General features: G+C 39.3%; 1 protein-coding gene and 1 pseudogene across 5 annotated transcripts in view; one reads left to right on the forward strand and one right to left on the reverse strand.

Moving 5' to 3' along the window:
• Rasa2 (RAS p21 protein activator 2) overlaps positions 1-24,712 on the reverse strand; it is a 92,313-nt gene that overhangs the window by 21,281 nt on the left and 46,320 nt on the right. For all 5 annotated transcript variants that reach the window (NM_053268.2, XM_006510775.3, XM_006510776.4 and 2 more), the window contains exons 6-16: positions 22,163-22,246; positions 19,907-19,979; positions 16,893-16,969; positions 15,706-15,807; positions 11,285-11,441; positions 10,086-10,234; positions 9,111-9,225; positions 8,440-8,514; positions 7,784-7,907; positions 5,436-5,542; positions 118-201 (exon numbers count right to left, since the gene is read on the reverse strand). In NM_053268.2, the coding sequence (NP_444498.2) occupies positions 118-201; positions 5,436-5,542; positions 7,784-7,907; positions 8,440-8,514; positions 9,111-9,225; positions 10,086-10,234; positions 11,285-11,441; positions 15,706-15,807; positions 16,893-16,969; positions 19,907-19,979; positions 22,163-22,246 (1,147 nt within the window). The remainder of the gene's footprint in view (positions 1-117; positions 202-5,435; positions 5,543-7,783; positions 7,908-8,439; positions 8,515-9,110; positions 9,226-10,085; positions 10,235-11,284; positions 11,442-15,705; positions 15,808-16,892; positions 16,970-19,906; positions 19,980-22,162; positions 22,247-24,712) is intronic.
• Positions 23,664-23,991, forward strand: Gm19280 (predicted gene, 19280; annotated as a pseudogene).

Here is a 24,712-nt window from a genome sequence, read left to right on the forward strand (position 1 = left end):
GTGAATATGTATTCTCTTCAGTTTTATTTTTAACATGTAAGGAAGTAAGTGAAGAAGGAATCTTAGTATATAATAAAATTTGTTAAGTATGCAAAGAGGAAACAGTTATAAACTCACCTTTTTTCTGGACTGACATCCCCAGTTTCCAATAATCTGAATGGTTTTTGAGATGAGAGTCAATGTCCTAACTGTCTGTGTATCCTAGAAAAGGTAAGAATGATCAAAATTCTTAAGTTTTCAAGAAGTTGAGTTTATATAAAAAGCAGAATAGAGTGAATGGGCTATATGGCTCTAAAATAATGGCTAAAAATGTTCATTCAAACAAAGATAGTTAAGATGCAGCCAAGCCTAAGACAACTTATAGAACTTGGGTTGGGAGACAATGAAAGAAGTTGGTGGTGTAGGTCTACGATCTCAATTCCTTGGGAGGCTCAGACAGAAGGACTGCAAACTCAGGTCTGTTAAAGCTACAGAGAAAATCCAGTCCAGGCAACCGAATGAGACTGCTTTGCCTCAGTATAAAGAGTAAAGAGGGCCGGTAGAACAGCTCAGTGGTGGAATGCTTGCCTAGCATGCGTGACCTTTCAATTCCATTCTCAGTACCATTAAAAAAAAGTCAGAGATTAAACACTTAATGACTTGTTCCCTTTGAAAAACATAATGTGGTACTCATACACATAACATAAATAAATCAATCTTTAAAGACAATACTAAGGACTTAGAAAAAAAGAAAAACATAATGTAATCAACTGTATCTAAGGGCTTTGTGTAGTCGAAAGACTGGATCACACTCCAAATCTATTTATTTTTGGAATATCAGAGATACCTATTTTTTTTTTCTAACTTAGAGGTGTTTCCAACTTTCTGTGCCCAGTCTACTTCTAAGCATATTCAAAGAACACGTAAGACTTCTGCAATCAACTGTTCCCATCATGGGAGCAGAGGGAGAATACAAATTCAGACCAGGAAATGGAGTCACCCACTCACATAAGAACGTACTGGAAGGTAACTGTTTGGGTCTGTTAGCCACGTTATCTTTCAGGTCTGTCTACCTGATAGTAGTGTAATTTACATTAAAGTACATATAATAAATGGACAGAACACAGTTCGCTCATGAGTCTTACTGACCTACATGTCTACATAACCAACTATCTTACCACAGTAAACAATATTATCAAAAGACATATCAAGGAAAATACAATTATTATAGTTAATACTGTTTTATCTTTCAATATCTCATATTAAAAGCAGGCAATGAATGTAGTGGGGAAGAAATGACCAAGAAATGAGGAAATCCGGAGAAGGAATATCTGGTATATGACCATTATGATATATCTGGTAAAAGTTATAAATTATGGTTATCTAAAAATGACTTCAGATGGAGCACCTGGGACTCTGTTCTACCTGTAAGAGAACCCCACTACAGCTCTACCTGGGAAGAGAGTTAACATTCTTTAGAAGTTCCGGGAACATTAAGTTTGAATTGAATTTCACAAGACTTCTCCATTTAAACTTGTTGATTTGTTTGTTTTCTTGATTTTTTGAAACAAGGTTTCTCAGTGTAGCCCTGGCTGTCCTGGAACTCTTTCTGTAGACCATTCTGGCCCTGAACACAGATCTGCCTACCTGTGCCTCCTCAGTGCCGAAATTAAAGGTGTGTGTCACCACTGCCGGGCTTAAACGTGGTTTTTAAATTCAGTGTTTTAGGTTATTCTTTTTTTGAACTAGCAAGAGGGAACAGAGCTCATTTTATTCAGTGTCAGGTCACCAAGGCTGGCTTAGACCCATATAACTGTGGCTACTGTAGTACCATGTCACTCGGCTGCTTTGACCCACATAACCGTGGCTACTGTAGTACCACGTCACTCGGCTGCTTTGACTCGTTACTGTATACATGCAAACTGTAATAAAAATTTCCCATCACTGTATACCCAGGACCTTCCTCACCTGGCTTCCAGTACACAACTCAGCAAACACTATGTAACAATTATTAAAGTCAACCAAAATGTTAAACTTTTTAATTCAAAGTAACTCAGCACACATTCTCTTGTTTTTCATTGGTGCCATTTGACTGTCTTTGGTCTACAAAAAAACTAATGTCCCAAGTTTGCTGTTATCTTTCAAAAGAGCAGCTGCTCGGTTCTAATCTTACACCTTTGCTTAGAATCCTCTAGGATTCTGACCTGGAGGCAGCAAGCCCTCTTTTCGAGTGCCTGCCTCTTCCCCTGTATTTAAACCATGAATCTGTTTCTCCATTAAGAAAAGACTCACTTGATGAGTTCCTTCTCTCAACTATCATTTTTATTAATTAAACTGATCATGTGACTGTCTTAGACACTACCACATGCTTTGGATACACATATTAGGAAAAGGTCCTCCCTTGTTCTGGAGATCCTGGCAGTCTGTATGCAGAGATCTGTTATACACAGATGTTACTAGCCAGAATAGAAAATGCCATGAGAGGGAGAGAGAGTGCACAGGGTATTACAGGTATATACAACAGACAGAAAGTAAACCAATGGGTAAAAGAGGTCTTCAGCAGGAGGGCCTTCAAAGGGATAATCAAGGAAGAATGAGGGATTTAATAAGAATCATCTAATGATTTTCCTTTTGAAATTTCAACATTGGTTTACAAAATCAATGTTTACATAATCTGTATTTAAAAAAAAAACACACAACAATCACCAAGGAGGTTCAAGTGAAGGTTTCCGTTTTTTTTCCTTTCTTACAGCCCTAGGAATTGAATGTAGGGCCTCACAAATGCTTGGCAAATGACTGAACATTGAGCTCTAGTCCCAGCCCTTAGTCCATCTCATTATTTACATTATTTTAAAACCTTATTTTTTATCTGCATATGTGTATCTGTGTGTAGGTATGTGCACACAGGGTGCACGTCCCCAGAGCTCAGAAGAGGGGTCAGACCCTCTAGAATAGGTGTTACTGAGGGCCGTGAGCTGCCTGACGTGGTGCTGGGAACTGAAGTTAGGGGCTTAGAAAGAGCAGTATGCCTTCTTAACTGCTGAGCCATCAATCCAGCTCACCCTTTCTTCTTCTTTTCTTTCTTTCTTAAGATTTATTTATTTTGTGTATGTGAGCACTGTTGCTGTTCTCAGACACACCAGTAGAGGGCATCTGATCTCATTACAGATGGTTGTGAGCCACCATGTGGTTGCTGGGAATTGAACTCAGGACCTCTGGAAGTACAGTTAATGCTCTTAACCGCGGAGCCAACTCTCCAGCCCATGCCTTCATTTTTACTAAACTAATGTTTTCAAAACAGTTTTTATACATGTGTGTGCACACATCCCTTGACTGTCAGCAAGCACCGCTCAGATCTCCTGCCCTTGCTATGATTATTTAGCTACCTGTTCTTTATTCTTTCTTGTCTACTCTAAAACATCTTCTATAATTAGTTTCTTAGAATTAAAAGGATTTCTAAACATAAAATTCAGTAGCATTTGATCAATTCTGCACCTGTATTACTTTGTAACTTCCAGTTCCTGATGAAGCCATCAGAGTCTGGGATTGCTCTGTATTCTCGGCCTGTACAGCAGTGCTTACTATTACTTTTTACTTGGCTAATCATGTGCTGGCTTTAAACTGATGCAATAGTTCTACCTTAATAGAAGGCAGCTATGCTCATCCCTACAGCACCAATGTCAAATGTCATATTGTCTCTATTCCCACTACTTCAAATTTTCTTTAAAATGAAGAATTATGGCTAAAGACTGGATGGAGATGCTGAGGTATTGGGGATGGGGGCAAATAACAACAAAAAGAAAACTTTAAATAATAAAGTTGCGTGAAAAGTGACCTAAAAGTGTTTGTGTTAGAGGGATTTTCTTCAAATTCCATCTAGGAATTCCAAGTCTGAATACAAGCAGAGCCACAAGTGGAGAGGTGGGAGTTCTACTTCTGTATAGAATGTGGCTGGCAAGCTCTCACTGCCCCAGGTCATTCCAGCTTTAGTTAACACAGCCACAGAAGGGTTCTCCATGAACAAAAGGATACAGGCTACACAGAACATCCATCTTCTGCCACTGCAGCATGGCTCTCAGCTAACACTGTGAGGCTATTCGGAGGGGAAGTGAACATTCAGAAGCCAGTTTTGCCCCTAAGTTTTCCCTACACTGCACTACTAGATGGACCATGGGTACATTGAAGTAGGGAATGTCAATTAAGGCTGCATATGTCTCCAGCACTGAGCACTGTGACAGTGGTTGCTGTAAGATTTTCAACACCAGGGCTGGAGAGATGGCTCAGCGGTTAAGAGCACTGACTACTCTTCCAGAGGTCCTGAGTTCAATTCCCAGCAACTACATGATGGCTCACAACCATCTGTAATGGTATCTGATGCCCTCTTCTGGTGTGTCTGAAGACAGCAACAGTGTACTCACATACATTAAAAAAAAAAAAAAAAAGATTTTCAATACCAGTCTGCTTATAGACTGTGGAGACTGAACTAGTCCCATTTGAATCTAGTACAAATTGTGTAGGATCCAAATGTGATGTCTTAGTTATATGAGCCTAGAGAAGTTATTGCATGGTGATTTCCTTACCTGTATATGGGGCTAATAAAGTAATTTACTCCTACAGTGACTAGGAAGACCTAAGCGAGTTAGACATAGAAAGTGATTCAAGGAAAGCTTAGAACAAGGTCATCACTAAATGTTTCCTATTCTACTGTACACAGCAGCAGCTAAAGCATCAAGAGTATATATAAAATATTTACAACAGAGAAAGACCAAAGAGTGACTAAAAATATGCTATATGAAGGACTAGAAATAGGTTAAAAGAAAAAGGAAACCTTAAAATATGAAGAGGTATATATTCAACGCAGATGTAGATTTAGGTAACTGAACAGAACTTCATTTTAGTCTCATCTTTTGATATAACTTAGGTGAACAGAAAGCAAAAGCACAAAGATACCAAGTAAGTCAGGTTCCTGAATACTTTTCAAATAAACTTCTTCATTTTCCTTCACATTTCTGAGATCTTAAAATACTGCCATGATTAAACCACCGTAAACCAGGAGCGGTGGGAATGCCTGTACTCCTGGACTCTAGAGGCTGAGGCAGGAAGACTGTGAGTCAGGGTCCATCTGGGCTATGGAACAAGAGTCTGCCTCAGAATATAGAAATAAAAAATAAGCTGCTGTAATAAACCAGGAGAGGGTCGGCTAACAACCAGCCCCAACTCCACCTACCACCCCAGCATCCCCAGCTCCCTGTAACTAAGGACCGCAGCCCGTGTGCAGCAGCCGGAGAAAGGCCCTGAGGAGTGCTCCCCTCTGCTCATCAGCAGACATCAACTTAGCAGCATTCTGCCAACTGTGAAATGTCTTATCACCGAAAAAGAAAAATGGCATATTTCTTCTTCATTTTACAAAAAATAAATAAAAATGGAACAAGGCTTTGAGAGGAGCAAACACTTACTGGATAATGAGGTCGCAAATGAAAAGCATGAGGTGAGAGTATCGCTACAGCAAAGAAACGAAGGAAGACAAAGCTGCTCACTGCAGAGTACTGAACATGAGGGTGATCTGCAGGGATAAAATGGGAAACGTCATGCAAACACACTACTTATAAACCAAAGAGGAGAAAGCAAAAAAAAAAATCATGTAAACTATGTAGGAAAGGAAAATAACTTGTAAAAACTGAGCTGTGAAATGATGCTGACTGTGGCTAAACTAAGAGAAAAAAATGCTGTAACTTAAAATAACAAACGGAAAGCAAAGTTGCTGTTTTTAAAGAAATACTTTTAATTTGAAAAATAGCTTCTTGATATAAAAGATTCTTGAAATTATTTTTAAAAAAAGTAACATTAAAGCCCTACGTAGTACTACCTAGTGACAACACTGAATACCAAAAACTAGCTTTCAGTTTTATATTTTTGTTTTAAATTCACCCTAAAAATCTTCATGGTGTCTAAGGCTATATTATGGTTAGTCTTGATTATTCAGTTCATTAGATGAAAAATGCCTACAAGACCAGTAGACCACCATCTGGAGTATTTCTGTAAGAATGTTTCCAGAGATGACTAGATCACGATCTAATCAACGTTCACCACACTGACGGATTCCAACTGCAATAGACTGTTGTACGAGGTGGTGGGGCTGTGGAAGCTGGAGGCTTATTAGCGGAAGCAGAGGACTTTGGATATGTCTTTGAAGGGTGTATTTTGGCCCTGGCTCATCCCTCCCTCTCTCTGCCTCCTCACTGCCAGGAGACAAGCGGTCTCTGCTACAAGATGCCGTAACAGTGCTTTGCCTTGTCTCAGGCCTGACTAAAGTAACGGAGCCTGTGGGTGTTGGACTGAGGCTTCTGAAACTATGAACCCACAATTACCTTTTATGTTGTTTCTCTCATGTACTTGTCACAAAAAGAAAAGCCAACAATTTAAAGACTAAAAGCAATTAGGTAGAGACAGTACTTTTAAAGCTACCAATATTTCACATAAACTGCAGGTGAATTGAAAGCTACTTGTAGCAATGATCACTCATTGTCAGGACTTGTTTCAGACTGGAGTCAACAACTAACCCAACAATCAGACGCCAGAGAAAGGGCAGTGAGGGAAAGAATCTCCGGATTTGACGTGGGGTTTAGTCTTACAAATCACCCAGTAGGGAACTGTCAAGCTGTCCATCATTATGACTGCCTGCCCTGCTAGCAGGGTAGCAGAGCTCCAGGTAGTAACAACAACTGAGACCTCAGTTTCATTGGCTAATCAATGGGTAATGGTTTCAAACATGTTAAGAGTAAAGGATAAGACAGACTAGCAAGCAGGCAAAGTGGTTATGATCTAGCTCACTATTTGAAAACAGAATCTAATTGCTATTTCATCTTTATGTATGCAAAATCAAGTCTCTGCCTCCTTTATTGATTATGAAGACTAGATATATTTATTTAAAGCTAAATGTTTTATCTCTTTATTGTAATTAGCCAAGAGACCAAAACCCGAATTCATGTAGCAGTTAGTATGGGTGAATTAAATAAAGGGTCTGACGAATGGAAGCATAATGAAATAACAAAATCTCGTTGGATGGCTAAGAAAGTTAATTTACAGTCTTATGCAGATAGATAAACCTGATTATTATTGTAAATAGTTGCCTTGTCTGTGTTATGGGCAGATCTGCAATGAGTTTTGGCAAATTCATTTATGTAACAGAAATGAACTAAAATTTTGAGTATTTCCAAGTGCTAACAATAAGAAGTAGATCTCATAACTTTATAAAGCCTTTCCAAGCAAAATCTTAATATAGATATTTTTGCAAAACCTGAAGCAAGATCATCCTATGGATTGTGGGACAAGTATTTGTAAAGCCAAAGACTATTTCTGAAAAGACATCTCACCACAGACATCTTAGTATCTTCAAGCTGTCAAATCTAGTCAATTGTATAAAACTACCAATTACTACTGTTTGAAAATCTGCAACTGGAAAAAATAGCTGGTACACACGGGTTTATTCTACAATCTGTTAACTATACGACACATAAAGATTTCCTTACATATTATAGAAAACTGTACAGATGCAAACTGTCCCTTCTTAAAACTAATGATTTTGATTAGCTCTTTATATAGTTGCCATTATATTGAAATAAAGTGAATTGCATGTTTTGAGATTCTAGAAAAAATAAATCATTAAATCTCACAAAGAAGCTAGCACCATTTTGAAAAACTCAGAAGATTGTACCTATGCACAAGTATTTCACACAAACCAAATGAGCAGCATGGAGAAAAAAATAGAAAAAGAAAATGTGATTAAGTATACCAAGGCACTTACTAGGAAATTTCTTAGCAGCCATTTGCCTCAGAGAATAAAAAATATCACACATCACAGTGGGGCAGCTCACACTTGATCCTACGATTGTATTGAATACTTTGTCCACATAGTAGTACAGATTCTCCTGCAGGTTTTAACAAAGTAAACACTAAGATTCTGATTGTCACACAGCTTCAATATCTTCATGAGAACAAATAATGGGTATGAGACTTATTAGAAGATGACTCTCGAGTCTCCTGCTTCTAGTCCCAACTCAGGTTAAAGGCCGATCAACATTAAGGTTAATTTATTAAGTTAAATTCAGACTTTCTAGACAAATGAATGAATATATGAGTAATTTTCACAAGAAGCACAGTTTAAGAGTATATGTTGGAGGGTAGAGAGGTGGCTAAGTGGTTAACAGCACTTATGTGCTTGCAGAGGACCTGGGTTTGATTTTAGCACCCACATAATGGTTTATAACCACCTCAACTCTATTCCCAGATGATTCAATGCCCTCTTCTGACTTCCACAGGTACCAGGCACACATATGGCACACTGACATACATGCAGACAAAACACTCATACATAGAAAATAAAATAAACCATTTATGGGAGACAGGTATCACATGAAGATAAAAATTAATGTAGATATAAATGACACTGTATAATCATACCTTATTATTCTCTACATTATCTCCCTCTTTCAACTTAACAGGATCTATTTCACAGGATTTCGAGGATTCACATATCTGGAATATACAAGTATTTCTCAGTTACTCTTCTTTCCTAGGTGATTTAACAACATGAATATAATTCTTCTTCTTCTGATATTATAAAAAATAAATCTAACAAAATTTAAAGCTTCCACCTGAAGATAACTTAAAGCAGCATAAACAATTTCCCAAAGAACTATATCAAAATCCTAGTTAAAAAAAAATCTAACAAACAATAATGTAGATCAGTGTGTCTTGTGAGTAAGAATGAATCCACAGAGGGCAAAGAAATTTACTTACAAAGTGTCTACACCTATTCCTCCAGTAGCCCATGAATGGACAGACCCTTTTAATCAACACATTACTTCTTAAAAGAGAAGCTCTACTGCAGTGGCTCTCAGCCTTCCTACTGCTGGGGCCCTCTCCTACAGCTCCGCATGTTGGGGTGACCCCTGCGTAAGGTTACTCTTTCTGTTACTTCATAACTGTATTTAGCTGTGGTTACGAATCATGACGTAAACATCTGACACGCAGACGCCTCAGATGATCTGTGAAAGGGCTTTTCAGGACATACAAGTTGAGAAGGCTGCTCTAGCTGGTCACAGGCTCTGCCTGTGAGGTCTACTCTGTACCTCATCTAGAACGGGCTTCAGCGTGACTTTCAGGTAGTGCCCTCCCACTATCTTCATCATCTCAGTCAGACACTGGGTAGCCAGGGAGTTTCCTCTAAATATTGCGTTGGCATCTCTGAAATAGAAAGAGACAAAAACCATTGACAGCAAAAAGAAGAAAAGTTTCAAACAGTAATAATTTGACTTTGAACATATACACAATTTTAGTAACCTTTACTACTATTAACAGCAATGTTTGCTGCCATTAGAATTTCTAAACCTATCAAAACTATGTTTATGAATGTAAAAAAAATGTAGTGTGGGTCTGTGTGCATAAGATGATGGTGTAGTGTGGGTCTGTGTGCATAAGATGATGGTGTAGTGTGGGTCTGTGTGCATAAGATGATGGTGTAGTGTGGGTCTGTGTGCATAAGATGATGGTGTAGTGTGGTCTGTGTGCATAAGATGATGGTGTAGTGTGGGTCTGTGTGCATAAGATGATGGTGTAGTGTGGGTCTGTGTGCATAAGATGATGGTGTAGTGTGGGTCTGTGTGCATAAGATGATGGTGTAGTGTGGGTCTGTGTGCATAAGATGATGGTGTAGTGTGGGTCTGTGTGCATAAGATGATGGTGTTGTCTCACTGCGATGGAAATGGAAAGGCACTGACCGCTCTTCACAACGCTCTACGTGTGCCTACAGTGTAACAACCGTGATAGAGAGCTGTTGCTGTGACATGTGAATCACTGCATCCAGGAGCAAAGATCAGTAATAGTAACAAAGGAAATGGCACCACTGACTTATACACATGTCTGCATAACTGGTTCTTACGGTCAGCCGGATTCTGTTTGGTAACTCTAAGAACTGTCTTTTGTTACTGACTAAGCGATTCTTTTTAACCTAGTGTATAGTAAACTTGGTCAATACAAAAGAACTGAGACTATAAAAACAATCTGGCAAATTGAAGTTTAAACATTTAATGAAATACAGTTCTTACGGAGTATCCTTCAAGTCCAGCTCGGCCACCGCAGTGATAAAAGGGACAAGTTTATTGTGATGCAGCAACAGTCGTACAAGGGGCAAAACAGCATCCTTTTGATCTTGACATATTTCACCCAAAATATAAGCAGCTGAGGCGGATACTGGCTAGGATAAAGAAGGTAAAAACAAGGACAGAATCAAGGAACCATGGTTGCATGCGTAATCACTAACCTGTGGATGAAATTTAAACACACTCATTAATTATAACTGATCAGAGGTAAGATAGTATTTAGTTTTCTAAATTATAATCAGAGATAAGATTTGAAGCACATCAGTATTCAGGTTCAGAGAAATCAAATACACAGCACTCTGTAAGAGCTGACACTATGAAATCTTTTATCATTTGCAGAATTAGTTTAGCCTTTTCATGTAAGATTTTTTTAATTTCTTTTTTTTTATTAGATATTTTAATTTCAAATGAAATTTGCTAGTTTCCTTTCCAAAAATTCCCTATTCCCTCCCCCCTCCCCCTGCTCACCAACCCACCCACTCCCATTTCTGGCTCTGGCATTCCCCTATACTGGGGCATATAATCTTCACAGGACCTAGGGCCTCTCCTCCCATTGATGACTGACTAGGCCATCCTCTGCTACATATGCAGCTAGAGACATGAGTCCCACCATGTGTTTTCTTTGATTGGTGGCTTAGTCCCAGGGAGCTCTGGGGGTACTGGTTAGTTCATATTGTTGCTCTTCCTATGGGGCTGAAAACCCCTTTAGCTCCTTGGGTACTTTCTCTAGCTCCTTCATTGTGGATCCTGTGCTCCATCCAATGGATGACTGTGAGTATCCACTTCTGTATTTGCCAGGCACTGGCAGAGCCTCTCAGGAGAGAGCTATATCAGGCTCCTGTCAGCAAGCTCTTTTTGGCATCTGCCATAGTGCCTGGGTTTGTTTATGGCATGGATCCCCAAGTGGGGCAGTCTGACCAAGTTCAGAGCAGAGACTGAAGGAACGACCATCCAGAGACTGCCCCACTTGGGGATCATATAAGATTTTTAAAGTAGTTCCCAGAGCTGACCACAAGGGCTCCTCCGACATGTGGACGGATGAAGCTGACCGTTTTTCTGGGTTTATCCCTTGAAGCTTTGTACCTATATACAAATCCAGAACAAATCACAAAACACTTGGGGAAAAAAAAAGATTTTTAAAGTACCTGAACATCTGGTGACTTTAGCAGCAAAGTTTTCAGCGGTCCATAGTACTCTGATGGAAGCACGCAGTCTTCTGTATAGCAGAGAGTTAACAGAAGAGATCCCAGGTCATCGGTTTTAGATGATTTGTTTCCATTGTCTCTTGGCTGTAGCAAGTACCTAAAGTAAAAGTACAGCTGATGGTACTACACGTGATGGTAGTGAGTTAACGAGCAAGCGGGATAAGTAGACAGCTGAGCTACTGAAGAAGAAACCACGGGCCAGGGCCAGACTGCAGCTCATGGGCGGACTGTGTTCTCAGCACATTCAGCCCTCACTGTGCCCACGAAATAAGAAGCACAGAGCAAGTGGTTACTGGCGAGGATGGGACCTGAATTAAGGCTGTCTGATTCTAGAGTATAAGTTGTAAACCACCATCAAGAGTCAACGCCTATCTATAGTGTTCTACTACACTGTTGAGTAAACATACAGGCATAGTACAGGTGGGCATGTGGTCGTGTGTGCACTTGGGAGATTATGACTCCCAGGCCACACAGAAACCCAGGTTCAATACAACAAAACAACGAATGAAAATATATACATGCATTTGCCTATGAATATAGAAAATATTCCCAGAATCTAGAGAACAGAGGCTGGCTCAGAAATAGGACCTAGGCAAGTGGCACTGGGGAAGGAGGCAGGATTCTCTTTTACATCTTTTTACCTAGGAATGGTGTAATTTCTATTAAAAAAAACTTATTTAAAAAAACAATCAAATTATGTTCTATTATCTACACATGGCAAAATGAAAATTAGCTAATATCAACACAAAAAAGACAATGCTAACGTCCAATCTAATTATCACCAATTAAAAAACAATCAAGGTTAAGGAGGTAAATCACTCCGAGTATGAAATGTGTGATGCTCTGAGTGCGGCTGGCTAGCACGAGACTGTAGTCCGTTTCATTCTCCCAGGTTCCCCCACCACCAAGAACCGACTCAAGGTAAACAGAGATGCCTTTACTTCAATACCCAGAAGGCAAGTGGTGGAAACAGAGAACAATTCCTGCAGGCATTCACAGGCTGCGCGCGCAAGGGACACACATAAAAGTAATATGTACATAAGGGCAACAAAAGACGTCTTAGAAAGCAAGGGAAAGTGGCATGAGTCATTGTATTATAATCTGCAAATAAAATTAAATAGGAAGTAGAGCTGGAGAGATGATGCAGCAGTGGAGACCACTTGCCGCTTCTGTAGAGGACCCACATGTTGGCTCACAACTATCTCTAATTCCTGTGGCAGGGCATCTGACACCATCTGATGACCCCCACAAGCACCAGGCATACATGCAGTACACAGACATACATAGAGCAAAACACTCATATACATAAAATAGAAATCTTAAAAAAACTAAACCATCAAAAACCAGTTTTTAGACATACAATATAATAGGCAAATACTAATGGAAATTACTGGAAAAAAGAAAATAGAAAAACTTAAAGCAAGAGTACTGCCTACTAATAAGTTATTATGACCCTTTGCAATATCAACGTTAGAAATAACTATGCCTGAATGGAATGAGGTTTTGTGCAGTTATCTTTAATACCACTAGAGGATGCTACAGCTCTATAAGTGATAAAGGAGATCAAGATCTTCAATTAAAATGGCATTAACATTTTTATACTTCCATACAATGTACATTAATTCATATACATTAGCAGATTCTTCTCTTTTATGCTACATAAATTTTAGCATTTATGCTTCTGACAGACTACTTTAAATTAAAATATTTTTATTGGAGCCTAGAGAACTAGCTCAATGGTTGAGATCATAAACAAAGAACGAGTTCAATTCTTAGCAACCAAAATCAGGCAGCCACAAATCACCTGTGACTCCAGCTCCAGAGGATTCAACGACTCTGACCTCAAAGACACCAGCACTCAAGAGCACATGAAGTATTTATACTATTGATAGAAGAAATTGAAATAAAGTTACTTATTGTCTGTTAATATTCCAAGTTGGCCAAGGTAGAAAGTTCTGTCAAATTTGAAAGTATATGGAAAGACTGTGTCACACTGTGGGGGCAGGTCTGAGGCTCATTGTGGAGGCCCCTGGGAGACACAACAACTCATTTTTTCTTCTGTACTAAAGGTATGGAATGTTATTTTCAAGACTTAAAAACTGAGTTCAGGAATTTTCATGGAGAAGGGAGGAAATATGACATGGGGGCAGGGGAGGCAAACGGTAATACATTTTTCTCAACAATTAAAGTCATTTTTCTCCTTCTCTGGATGCATTTAGAAATTAAAACACACAAAATGTTTTTAGAGAGACTAATACATTTAGATTTGCATTGGAAGAGTTAAAAAATAAAATTTGAAAATTAGTCTAAAATACAGTCTCTCTAAGGAAGGCTATGGAATAGCAGAATCCCAATGAGGACTGTCTGGTGGCAGGCTCCTTTAAAGGCAAGTGAGACCAAAGAGAAACGTCTAAGTCCTAGGTCAGCTGGAGTGTGCACAGCTTAGATCTCAGCACTTAGAAGGCAAAGACAGGTGGATCTCTGAGTTCAAGGACAGTCTGGTCCTCATAGTAAGATCTAGGCCAGTCAAGGTTAAATAGTGAGATTCTGTCTCAGAAACTAAAACAATAAAAACAAAAACAAAAACAAAAACCCAACCCCTAAACAGTCAACACCAACTCCTCTTCTAGGCAGCTGAGTTCTAAAGAGCGGTTCTTATGTTAACATCCCAGTGTGTACAGACCACGTTATTTAAATTCATTTACTCATCAACAGACGGTTTGCTATTAAAGAGTGAAATCCTATCACTTATGGTAACCCATCTGGAACTGGAGGTCATTTTATCATGTGAAGTAAGGCACAGAAAGACAAAGGCCACAAGTTCTTATTCCTTTGTGAAAACTAAAGTTGATCCACATAAAAACAAAGACTGTAAGTTGCTAGAGGCAGGAGGGGAGATCATCAGAGAAAGGTATTATTATTAGAACGGGCTCTCAATGCAGCGTGGGAGTAGCAGCTCTGTTTATAATCCAACAGGTTCACTATGGTCCGTAACAACTGATGTCACGGTTCAGCACAGTCTAATTCTCCAGCATCCAACATGGAAATGGTATTTGAGAGATGGAAATGCTGACTATCCTGATTTGATCATTACACAGTATATACAAGTGACTATTACACTTAATAAGCAGGCACAAATATTACATTTCATTTTAAAAAGTGACCTTTAAAGGGAAGAGACAGAGGTCAGAGAAATGGCTCAGCTGATAAAGTGCTTGCTCTGCAGAGCATGAGAATCCGAGTTTAGGTTCCCAGCACCCATGTAAAAGCTGGGTTTAGTGGTGTGCACATCTGCAATCCTTGCACGGGGCAGGAAAAGACAGGCAGTCCCTGGAGCTCACTGCCCACCCAGCCTAGCTAATCAGTGAGCTCCTGGTTCTGAAGTCCTCTCTTCAGAAACTGAGAGTGACTGGTGAACATATCCAGTGTCAAGTCTGTTCTCTATGTGCGCATGAGTGTAAGCATACCTACATGCTCACATAGCAGCATCAACAAGCACCAACAACTGAGAAAGCATGATCCTACATACCAATCAATCTAGGAAGAAACATGGGCTCAGACACACGAAGAGACAGAAAACACTAGTTTTTAAGGGCTATAGAGAAAAAGTTTCACATTGAAATAAGTATGAATTTAATGTCAAAACATTAAGGTTATTAACATTAATGTTATTAATTCAGTATCACTATTAGAGCCATGAAAAGGCCAAATGACATTATAGTCAATACCCCACACTCAGAAAACACATCGAGGTTATCTGCATTTGTAAATGTGTGATAACTGAAAATCATACACTGCCTCACACAGAAGACTGCTGTGTCTTCTCAATAAGCCCTCTGCTTTCTACCCACAATTCTTTGACCGAAAAGCATCCAAACTGCAGATGATGACATGTGATCAAGCATCAACGAGCGGTTCATTCGATGTCTTAATGTTTCTCATTTCTTAGATTTAAGACTTTATTTTTAGTGTGTGTGTGTTTGTGTGTGTCCATGTACAGGTGCCCATCAAGACCAAAGAGACCAGTGGATTCCTTAGACCTAAAGTTAAAGCCCTTTGTTTGAGAGATCTGAGGTAGGTGCTAGGATCTGAAACCCCGTCCAAACTGAGAAGAGAGTTCAGCTATTTCTACAGCCCCAAGATTTTATTCTTAAACAGAAAAATATTCCTAGACAACTAAATTCTTTATCTCAGTATCACAGATCAAGTGATACAACTATTAAAGTACTTATCTTTCCTCTAATAACAAATTCATAACCAAATTAATATCAGTAACTTTTTACTTATTTCCAGCAAGCATATATTTATATTCTTTATTAAAGAGAATTAAATTTGGTTCATTAGAGTATCTGTCTTCTTACCAGGCTTGATGAAAGGAATCACTTCTTAACACATTGACAGGAACCTTAATCTCTCCCAGGAAAACATCTTGGACTAGGTTTTCATTATTCCACAAGTCAATCCTGAAAATTGAAAACCTAGCATTAGTTTTGGCAAACCACACTGAGTAGTTTCAAGTGATTTTGATTTGTACTATATTTTTACATGCTTTTAAAAGAGATGTTAGATTAGCATTGTCATATAATGCATTATCTAGACATTGAAAGCAAATTACTACAGCAATTTTTATGAAAAAAAAATCACGATTTAAATTGTAATTTACATCCTTATTAACTAGTTTTGGGGGAGGGATGCATGCCACTGTGCACAGTGGAGGTCAGAGACAATTAACAGGAGTTGGCACTTTCCTTCCGTTGTGAGGGTCCAAGGAATACAACTCAGGAAGACTTGTTTGGCAGCAAGTGCCTTTCCCACCTAGGCCAGCTTCCTGGCCAAATTCTAAACAGTATAAAAGGAGAAACTAAGTTTGAAAGTCTAGGGTTGTTTTTTTTTGTTTGTTTGTTTTTAGTTTGTAGCATTAGGACAAAAGGGTTACTTTACTGAATTGAGGAAACAAAACAAGACCACACTTTTTCTTTGATGATAAATCAATATGTTATTAATTAATACATAAAGATCGGTGATTTAGAAAAATATTGCCTAACAATGTGAACACATGATTAATATGCCTTTTAGAAAACACACTGTTAACACCACACCTACACATGCATTTGCAAAAGTTTCCTTTCCAAAACAGCATAGATATTGAAGGCCTAGGAAATACCACAAACTCCAAACACATGCACCTGTGCGGGTATCGCCTTACCTCACTGAAATGTCTGATAGTCAGCAGATATGTTAAGAAGAATAAAACAATTATTTCTAAATTGGATTAAATATAATCAGTCTTCCATTCATTATACTATAATCCAGGTAGTGAAGGAGCAATTAAATCAGGGAAAATGAAAACAGACTAGGTGAAATTAGGCTGTCTTTGCTCACACAAGAGAACTACTTGATATTTCTGAGAAGAATCCGATTTTGAAAGGCTAAGTGGATTAAGTTAGATGCCTGTTCATCTAAGTTCATCGATCAGCTTGCTATGAAGGGCTCTATGGAGGTTTGCATGGAGAAAAGCCGTTCTCCAGCGCCACAGGACGGCACTGACCTGATCTCCAGCTTCTCAATGTCCTCCTCCTCCACCTGGAACTGGGACTTCCTGCTGTAACTGCTGGATCTGGTTACCTACAAACGAAGGATTTCAGTAGAGACTGTTTAAAGTATCTTTCCTTCATGAGCTCAAAAATGACCATTCCCAAAATATTCAATTACAAATATAAAGAGTCAAGTGTGAATGCAATTTCCAAAGCATGGGAAATGTACCAAATATGCACCAGAAGGTAAGAAAGTCCGGCATAAAAATCAGAGGCCTCCTCGCCTCCACACCGTCAGTTCTACTTAGAGCCACATCTGGTTCCCTGGTTACAACGCTCTGTCTGCACGGGTCACACCTACTCATATTTCCTTCTCACAGTTTTTACTGAAAATATCAAGGCCACTGGGCAGGAACTTCCTCAACTGCCACCAAGCTGAGCATCCACTTCCCCCACCCTCAGGACTTCTGAAGAGGTGATGGTTCTAAGATTACCTCCCCAAGCCTGCTCCTTTCACCACAGTATTAACTAACAAGCATGTGTTATAAGCGTTTGGTCTACTCTAAGTCCAGCTGTCTGATCACTTCTTTCTAGTCTAAGATTGTCAGTGTCCTTGGCCTCTCTCTCTCTTCTTTCTTCTCTCCTTTCCTCCCTCCCCCTCCCCCGCCCTAGTCCCAGACAAGTTCTTTGCATTCGGTTTACCTGTGGGCTAGCCTGCTACCTCTTGCTCTCTACTCCTCCTTGGAATTGCACAGGTGGTTCTCCAAGGTTGTTTTATTTTGTTCTAAATGTAACTTAACGCCACACCATGTTGTCTGGCTTACTCAGTGCTATCACATCTCTGGACTCATTAGACTGTTGCTTTGAGGCAGGCAGAGCTAGATTTATTCCCCTCACTTTAAAAATGAGGAAGCGACAGTACAAACTTCATCAGCACGTCTGAAGCGGAGTGGTTAGTAAGCACCAGAGCTGACTGGGTTTCTCCTCTGCTGCATCTCTTCACTGTTGGCTCTCCTGGCTCTGTACCAAATCCTGTATTGTGATCCATAGTTATCACCTACCATGCTTCAGTCATGAACTGTCCTGTTAGCAAATCTGATTTGCTTTCTGAGATAAGGTGGTCTGAGACTGGCCTTGAAACTGCTCTTCCTGCCTACACCTCTCAAGGACTGGGATGACAGGCATGTACCACATCTGACGCCTGGTGGAGGAATTTTACACAGATCCATGGATGCTTTTGATTTCTTTCTCCCTTTTCTCCCACGATCAGTTATCTCGACTTCTGCCCCGCTCTCAGCTCTTTGAAGGTCTCTGGGCTCTGCTAACAGATCCTGGTTATTTCTTTCTAGTTTAATGGCTAAAGCTAAAGCACCGCCGGACACTTACCAGTTTATCCCATCTTTTTTGGTTACTTTACTAAACTTAGTTAAATCTTTACTTGATGTTCTCTGGGTATAACTTTCAGTTTTTCTGTCTCTGTGCCCAAAGTGTTCTGTCTCTGTAATATTATTTCTGTTCTCGCAAAAATCTAGCTTTGGACTGTTTTAACCCTGAGCTCGAGAGAGGGTGCTCCACATTATAGCTGTGTATATGCACCTGTGTGTGCTTTCTTATGTCTTGCTCCACATTATAGCTGTGTATATGCACCTGTGTGTGCTTTCTTATGTCTTGCTCCACATTATAGCTGTGTATATGCACCTGTGTGTGCTTTCTTATGTCTTGCTCCACATTATAGCTGTGTATATGCACCTGTGTGTGCTTTCTTATGTCTTGCTCTGGTTGTACTGAGCATGCCTGTCTGTACAACCAATCTAACAAAGGACTAGATGAATAAACAGTTTAAGGCCTGAGAGGTAAATTGGTAAGGCAAGCATTTCTGACCTCAACTTTCAGAAAGTTACCCTCTGGCTACAGGTTCTTCCTAAGGAGCGAATTCCAGGCCACCTGAGGTGTGAACTATATGCAGTGAGTGACTTTGGGCAGGAGCTGTTAGAACTGTCATCTTCTTCTCATTCTCATGGTTAGACATAAGAGCTGTTAATAAATGTAGAAAGCAGCACCAAGTCCTCAGCCAGGAAAGGAAGCCTCTTGACTCAGTAGGTTTTTCTTGTCCCCCACCCCACCCCCAGTTTCCTATGTCACCTTTGGCATTTTCTTCAGCTCATGCTCCTTGTTATTAAAGAACAACAATCAGGCATGAGTTGGGGTACTTTGGTGCCCTCTCCAAAACAGAGGAAAAAAACAAAATAAAAACTTCAAGATGTAATTACCCACTTTTACAACCTGTTCTCACATCTTAATATCAATTGCAACTTGTTCTGTTATTACAACCTTTTAGATATTTTGATTTTTAGTTTTTCTATAGTCTTCAATTAATATGAAAAAAGACTAAATACTTTAAAGAATGCCAAAGCACTTTATTTGGGGCAATTTCAAAGCAGCTGAAGATGCAAGCTTGGTGGTCCAGTGGTTAGGATTCACTCAAGGCAGCTGGAGATCCGCATGAACAAGCTACATCTACAGAGTAAATTAGATTTAGAGAACTTAATGGTAAAAAGGCATAATCGTAAACTGTTTCAAACTCTCAAAGTAGTCTCATATTTGGCAGATTTGCTACCGTTCTTCCTTATAAAATTACCCTTTTACAGGATATGGAAGGCAGGGTTTACATTTAATTGATCATTAATATCAGCTGGGAAAAGGTTTCAGATCTTCTGAATGGTAATATTTAAATTTCTATAGGATTTCCAACAGTCTGCTCAGAAGTCACTATGTGTCAGGTAGACTGGAAAGTGTGGGGAGGCTCTCAAGGGAGCTGTGACAATGTGACTATGTGGTAGGGGCTCTAGCCCTCCCCACTTCCAAACCAACCAGAGCTGCATGTGTGACATTATGGCTCTACTCATCTCTGGGTAGAGATTATTAGCTGCATTAATTAATAAAACAATTTTGATGGCTATGGTTTACGAAATTAAATCAACTAGAATTACATATCAAACATTAACATTTATATAAAACAAGAAATTACCTCAAAATAGAAGACTTCATTGAACTGTGGATTGCTTGTTTTCTTCTTTACTTTTGTCTTCTTTTGGTCATTCCTGTTCCAATGTAGTAGAGTTATACCTTGTAGAACTTAATAGTACACAATTATAAAACAAGCTATTCCCAGCTAGGATGCCTAACCTCTGCCTACATTTTAGGACAACTGAGAGAAGACAGTAACTTACATATTATGCAAAGGAAAAAAGCCAAGGATATAAACCTCACAAACTTGAATCTGATGAATATCCACACACAGGATGCAAGTTTTACATATCTATACATGGCAAGATTGGGTTACTGTCTCCACGGCTAGGAGAAGCTGATCCGATTACACTACCAGAAGGAGTGGTGAGAAGAAAGGCCCAAGCCTCCAAGCCTTTACTGATGCTGGAACACCTGAGAAGCATGAAAGGTAACTCTGAACCCAGTGTACTTCTGAGGGCCGCAGCCAGGACAGAAACTTAAAAAAAAACAAAGCCTGCTAATTCTCAGTGAATGGACAATTTCAGAGGCAGTTATAAAGAAATGTACTGGGAGTCTTGTGTCTTTGACTAGACTCAACCAATGGGAATGTCTGTGCAACGGTAGTATAATAGCAAAATCAACTGTGATTAAAAAAAAAGTTTCGGGTTGGAGAGATGGCTCAGTGGTTAAGAGCACTGGCTGCTCTTCTAAAGGATCTTGGTTCAATTCCCAGCATCCAGGAGATCTGGCATGCACTCTCTCTCTCTCTCTCTCTCTCTCTCTTTCTCTCTCTCTCTCTCTCTCTCTCTCACACACACACACACACACACACACACACACACACACAGGAAGAACACCAATGTTTATAAAATAAACATAAATAAATCTTAAAAAAATAGTTCTTGTGAAATGTTACTTTAAAAGCTCCACTAAAGAATTTGTCATGAGATAGAAATCATTAAACAGAAACCAAGAACAACTTCCTGAGTTGAGAATCTCTCTCTGGTAGAGTAACTGCTTAGTAACAATAGTCTGGTTCAATGACAGAACTACAAAAGAGGTTTACTCCAAACAAGCAGCTCTTCTAGGCTGGCTGGTTTCCCTTCTCATTTCTCTGTGAGACATGGTTGTGAGTAGTGCAGGCTGGCCAGAATGTGTGAGCCTCTACGTCTGCTGCCCAGGTACAGGGGTTATCATTATGCTTCCAATATCCAGTGAGGATGAACATTTTTAACATTGATGTGAAAAGTCTTTTGGCAGCATTTAATGCCATATACATTTTTGCTTTTAAATTTAAAACCAATCTGTAATAATAGCATATCAGTATTTAAGCTCCATGGTATCAGGTGCTTTGATACACACACACACACACTTTTTTTAAGACTTGATGACCGAAAAAACAAAGACTACAGCTTTAGGTGATAAAGGGGAGTCATGGTGATAACAAATTTTGTGCTTTTGTTTCTTGATTCAAAGAGCTTTAAGTTGCACACAAACTCCAGACTAGTCAGTCTTGTAAAGAAACTACAATGAAGTTATCTAATATAGATACCACAAAGTGTTACTGGTTTTTCATAAATTATAGACCAATTACTCAACATCATGCTGCACTTCACCATGGCCTGGGACCTCAGTAGTTCTTCTAGAGTTTGGAGCTCTCTTCACAAAGCACCGACACATGAACAGAAAAGGCAGTTCTCAGTCCTAAGCGGCTTCCCAGATACTGGTATGGAAACTGTTTTGCTATTTTGAGTTGACAATCACTAAAATGTGATTTTTTTACTTACAGAAAATTGAGGATATTTGAAAGTAAGAATGTTAATGAGTAAAGGCAGCCAGGTGTATATGATTTGTTTTTTTTTTTTGGTTTTTTGTTTTGTTTTAGATCCTGGATGGCCTGTAGTTTGCTATACAGTCTAAGGTGGCCTTGATTCACAGAGATCCACCTGCCTCTGCTTCCCAAATACTTCAATTAAAGGCATGCATCCCCCATACCTGGCCCAGGAATATACTTTAAAGTACATTTTACAATGGCATAAGATTGAAGCTTTCACCACAGCCTAATAAGCACATAGCAGATTTGAAATAACACCCAGTATCTTTCTGTGATAACAGAACTCAGTTGTTTACCAAGTGTGCTCTAGAACTTACAAAAAATTCTTTTAAAGCATTATTTTATGTCAGTTACTCAGCACTTGATCTAAGAACTGTACATTTCCAATTCTTAAATCCAACTTTAAACTTGAAAATGCAGTAACAATTCAGTAAGCATTACCTAGAGGGGCCCACGAGGGACACTGTTGCATAAGGATCACAGCTTTGTCCGTTTATGAGAGGCAACCCATGGCAGGCCTTGATGCTAAGGTAGAACAAAACAGATCTTAATATGTTAGCACTAACATCATAACATAGTATCTACCCCCTCTCTCTCTCCCTCTCGTTTCCTTCTTGTGGACTGGGAACAGTCCCTGGCTTCAGTCATATACACAGGGCAAGTGCCCTGCAACTGAGCTGCACTACCAAACCTAAAACACTATCTTTCAATAGAAATCTATATATTCAAAGACCGTAACACTGTTTCCATTTTTGTAGTTCCAATGTATCAACTACTCCAAATTACTTATTTACATGAGTACTTCCCAAAAAGAACCACCCAGCAAGGACAATCGGTACTCAGACCAGCATAGCACAGTTCTTCCTGGGAAATGCTCAAGGTACATTTTGTGGTTTGATAATACATCAAAACTGCTGTGGCTTCTAAAACGGAAAAGAAAGTGGTGTAGCCTTACATGAGAAACTACAAACCAGGCCAGCTCTGTGGCACCATATCCTCTGCTAAAGCATGAATGACACACAAGGAAATGGTTGTGGTTTTACTTAAAATCTGATTCATAAATATAGGGCAAGCCTCACATAGTTCTCCAGACTCTCATGCTGAGTCTCAACAGCAGCTCCTATATCACTCTGTACAAAATGAACTGCACTACAAACCCAAGGCCATCCAATCTACTGTACGGACTATGGTTGTATTTATAGCAAGCAAAGAACACGCTCTAATGATGCGATTCTCACAGTTCCTCAGTAATTATTACTAAGTTAGTTGGTTTATTCCTCAGTAATTATTACTAAGTTAGTTGGTTTAAAGTCTGAGTCTCATTTCCTGCTCCCTCACAGAGGCTCATAAATGCCAAGTGTTTTGTTTTTGTTTCACAAACCCCTACTGAGAAACATCCTCTATTTCTCTCCAAGACTCACTCATGGGTGAACTGCAAATGATGTATTGCCAAGTAAAGAGAAAATTGAAAACAAGACTCATTTCTGCTAAACTGAGCATCAAAAATAAAATTCACAAATTTCTGAAACTAACCAAAAAAAGTACAGCCCAAAGAAATACTTTGGGGTTCATATTTTCCCACTAATGGCATTATTCTTAAACTACCAGTTCTCTTCTGTGGCTGGGTGGGCCTCTTGCAAGCTCTATGATAATATGCTGTTCTCATCTGTCTGACAAAGCTTAAAACCAAATTATAAACAGAATGAATTGTTTCCAAGTAAGTTAACTGATACCTAAAAACCAATTCAAGTACATTACAGCAACACAGAGCAGCTAGTGACTTCTATGTCCAACTCAAACAATGAATAAGCATGGCCTACAGTGAGAAGAAAAACCACCAAAAGAGAAGCAGAAACGACAAAAAGTAATTGTAGACAAGAACACTGAAAATTTTTACCTCACACACCATAGACACAGAAAGCCTTAAGAAATAAAGGTCTAGGGCTCAATTCTCTCCTAGGCTACGTGCCTCTACCCTCTCAAACCGTCATCCCACACACATGGATCAGATAATGCAGTCTGTAGAGCCCAGTCAGGAGTTTGTAAAAGACTCAATGCGGCTGACTAAAAGATGTACCAAACTTGATAGAAAAGAATTTTCCAGAAGACTGCCATGGCCACAGCGATGGGATTTGCTATCATGGGGTTCACTGGCTTCTTCGTGAAACTGATCCATATCCCGATTAATAACATTGCTGTGGGTGGCTGAGTCCTTCCTTTCTCACCATGGGACGAGTGAGCCAGAGGGGGTGACATGTTCATGAAGTAAAACACTGCCTGGATGCTTTGTGGTTTTTGTTTCTTTCCTCCTTCCTATGAGGTTTTCTATTTCTAAATTTAAAAAATTTCAAAATAAACATTTTTCCATAATAAAACAAAGGTCTAGAAATGGAAAAAATGTAAGGTCTGATTAAAGAAACACAGGTAGACTCAAATATCTGCTAAGACTCTGGAAAGGAGTTGAACAAACCTGAAACTGAATGTGTAAAAGTTCAGGTGTGTGACAGTGGCAGTGCTATGTGACAGTACAGTGGCTATAGGAGACCAGGACTCAAAACAAACACACTTAGTTATAATTGCAGACTTTGAAACAGTTGTAAGAACAACATACAGAGTTTCTATAAACCCTAACATTGAATGTTAACATTCTGTGTAACCAAGGTGAAGCTACTGAAATCAAGAAACTGACATTTAATGCTACTAACGCTAATTAATCTACAGATGCCACTCAAATTTTGCTGAACTCCAGGATGCAGTATGGGATTCTACACTGCATTCAGCTGCCATGTCCTCCCAGTCTCTGACCTTGTGATAACTGCTTTCACATTACTTAATCTAAGTTCGTCTGACATTTGCTCTTGACCAGAATGGAATCAGATGCCCCCCCATTTTTATCAAAATAAATATCATTTAAATAAATCAGACACATGTCTAGTTTCTACTCCCAAAGAGGTTTTATTTGGGGTGAATGTCCCAGCTTAAATATAGTTT

This window comes from Mus musculus, chromosome 9 (assembly GCF_000001635.26).
Source record: "Mus musculus strain C57BL/6J chromosome 9, GRCm38.p6 C57BL/6J".
NCBI classification, from domain to species: domain Eukaryota; kingdom Metazoa; phylum Chordata; class Mammalia; order Rodentia; family Muridae; genus Mus; species Mus musculus.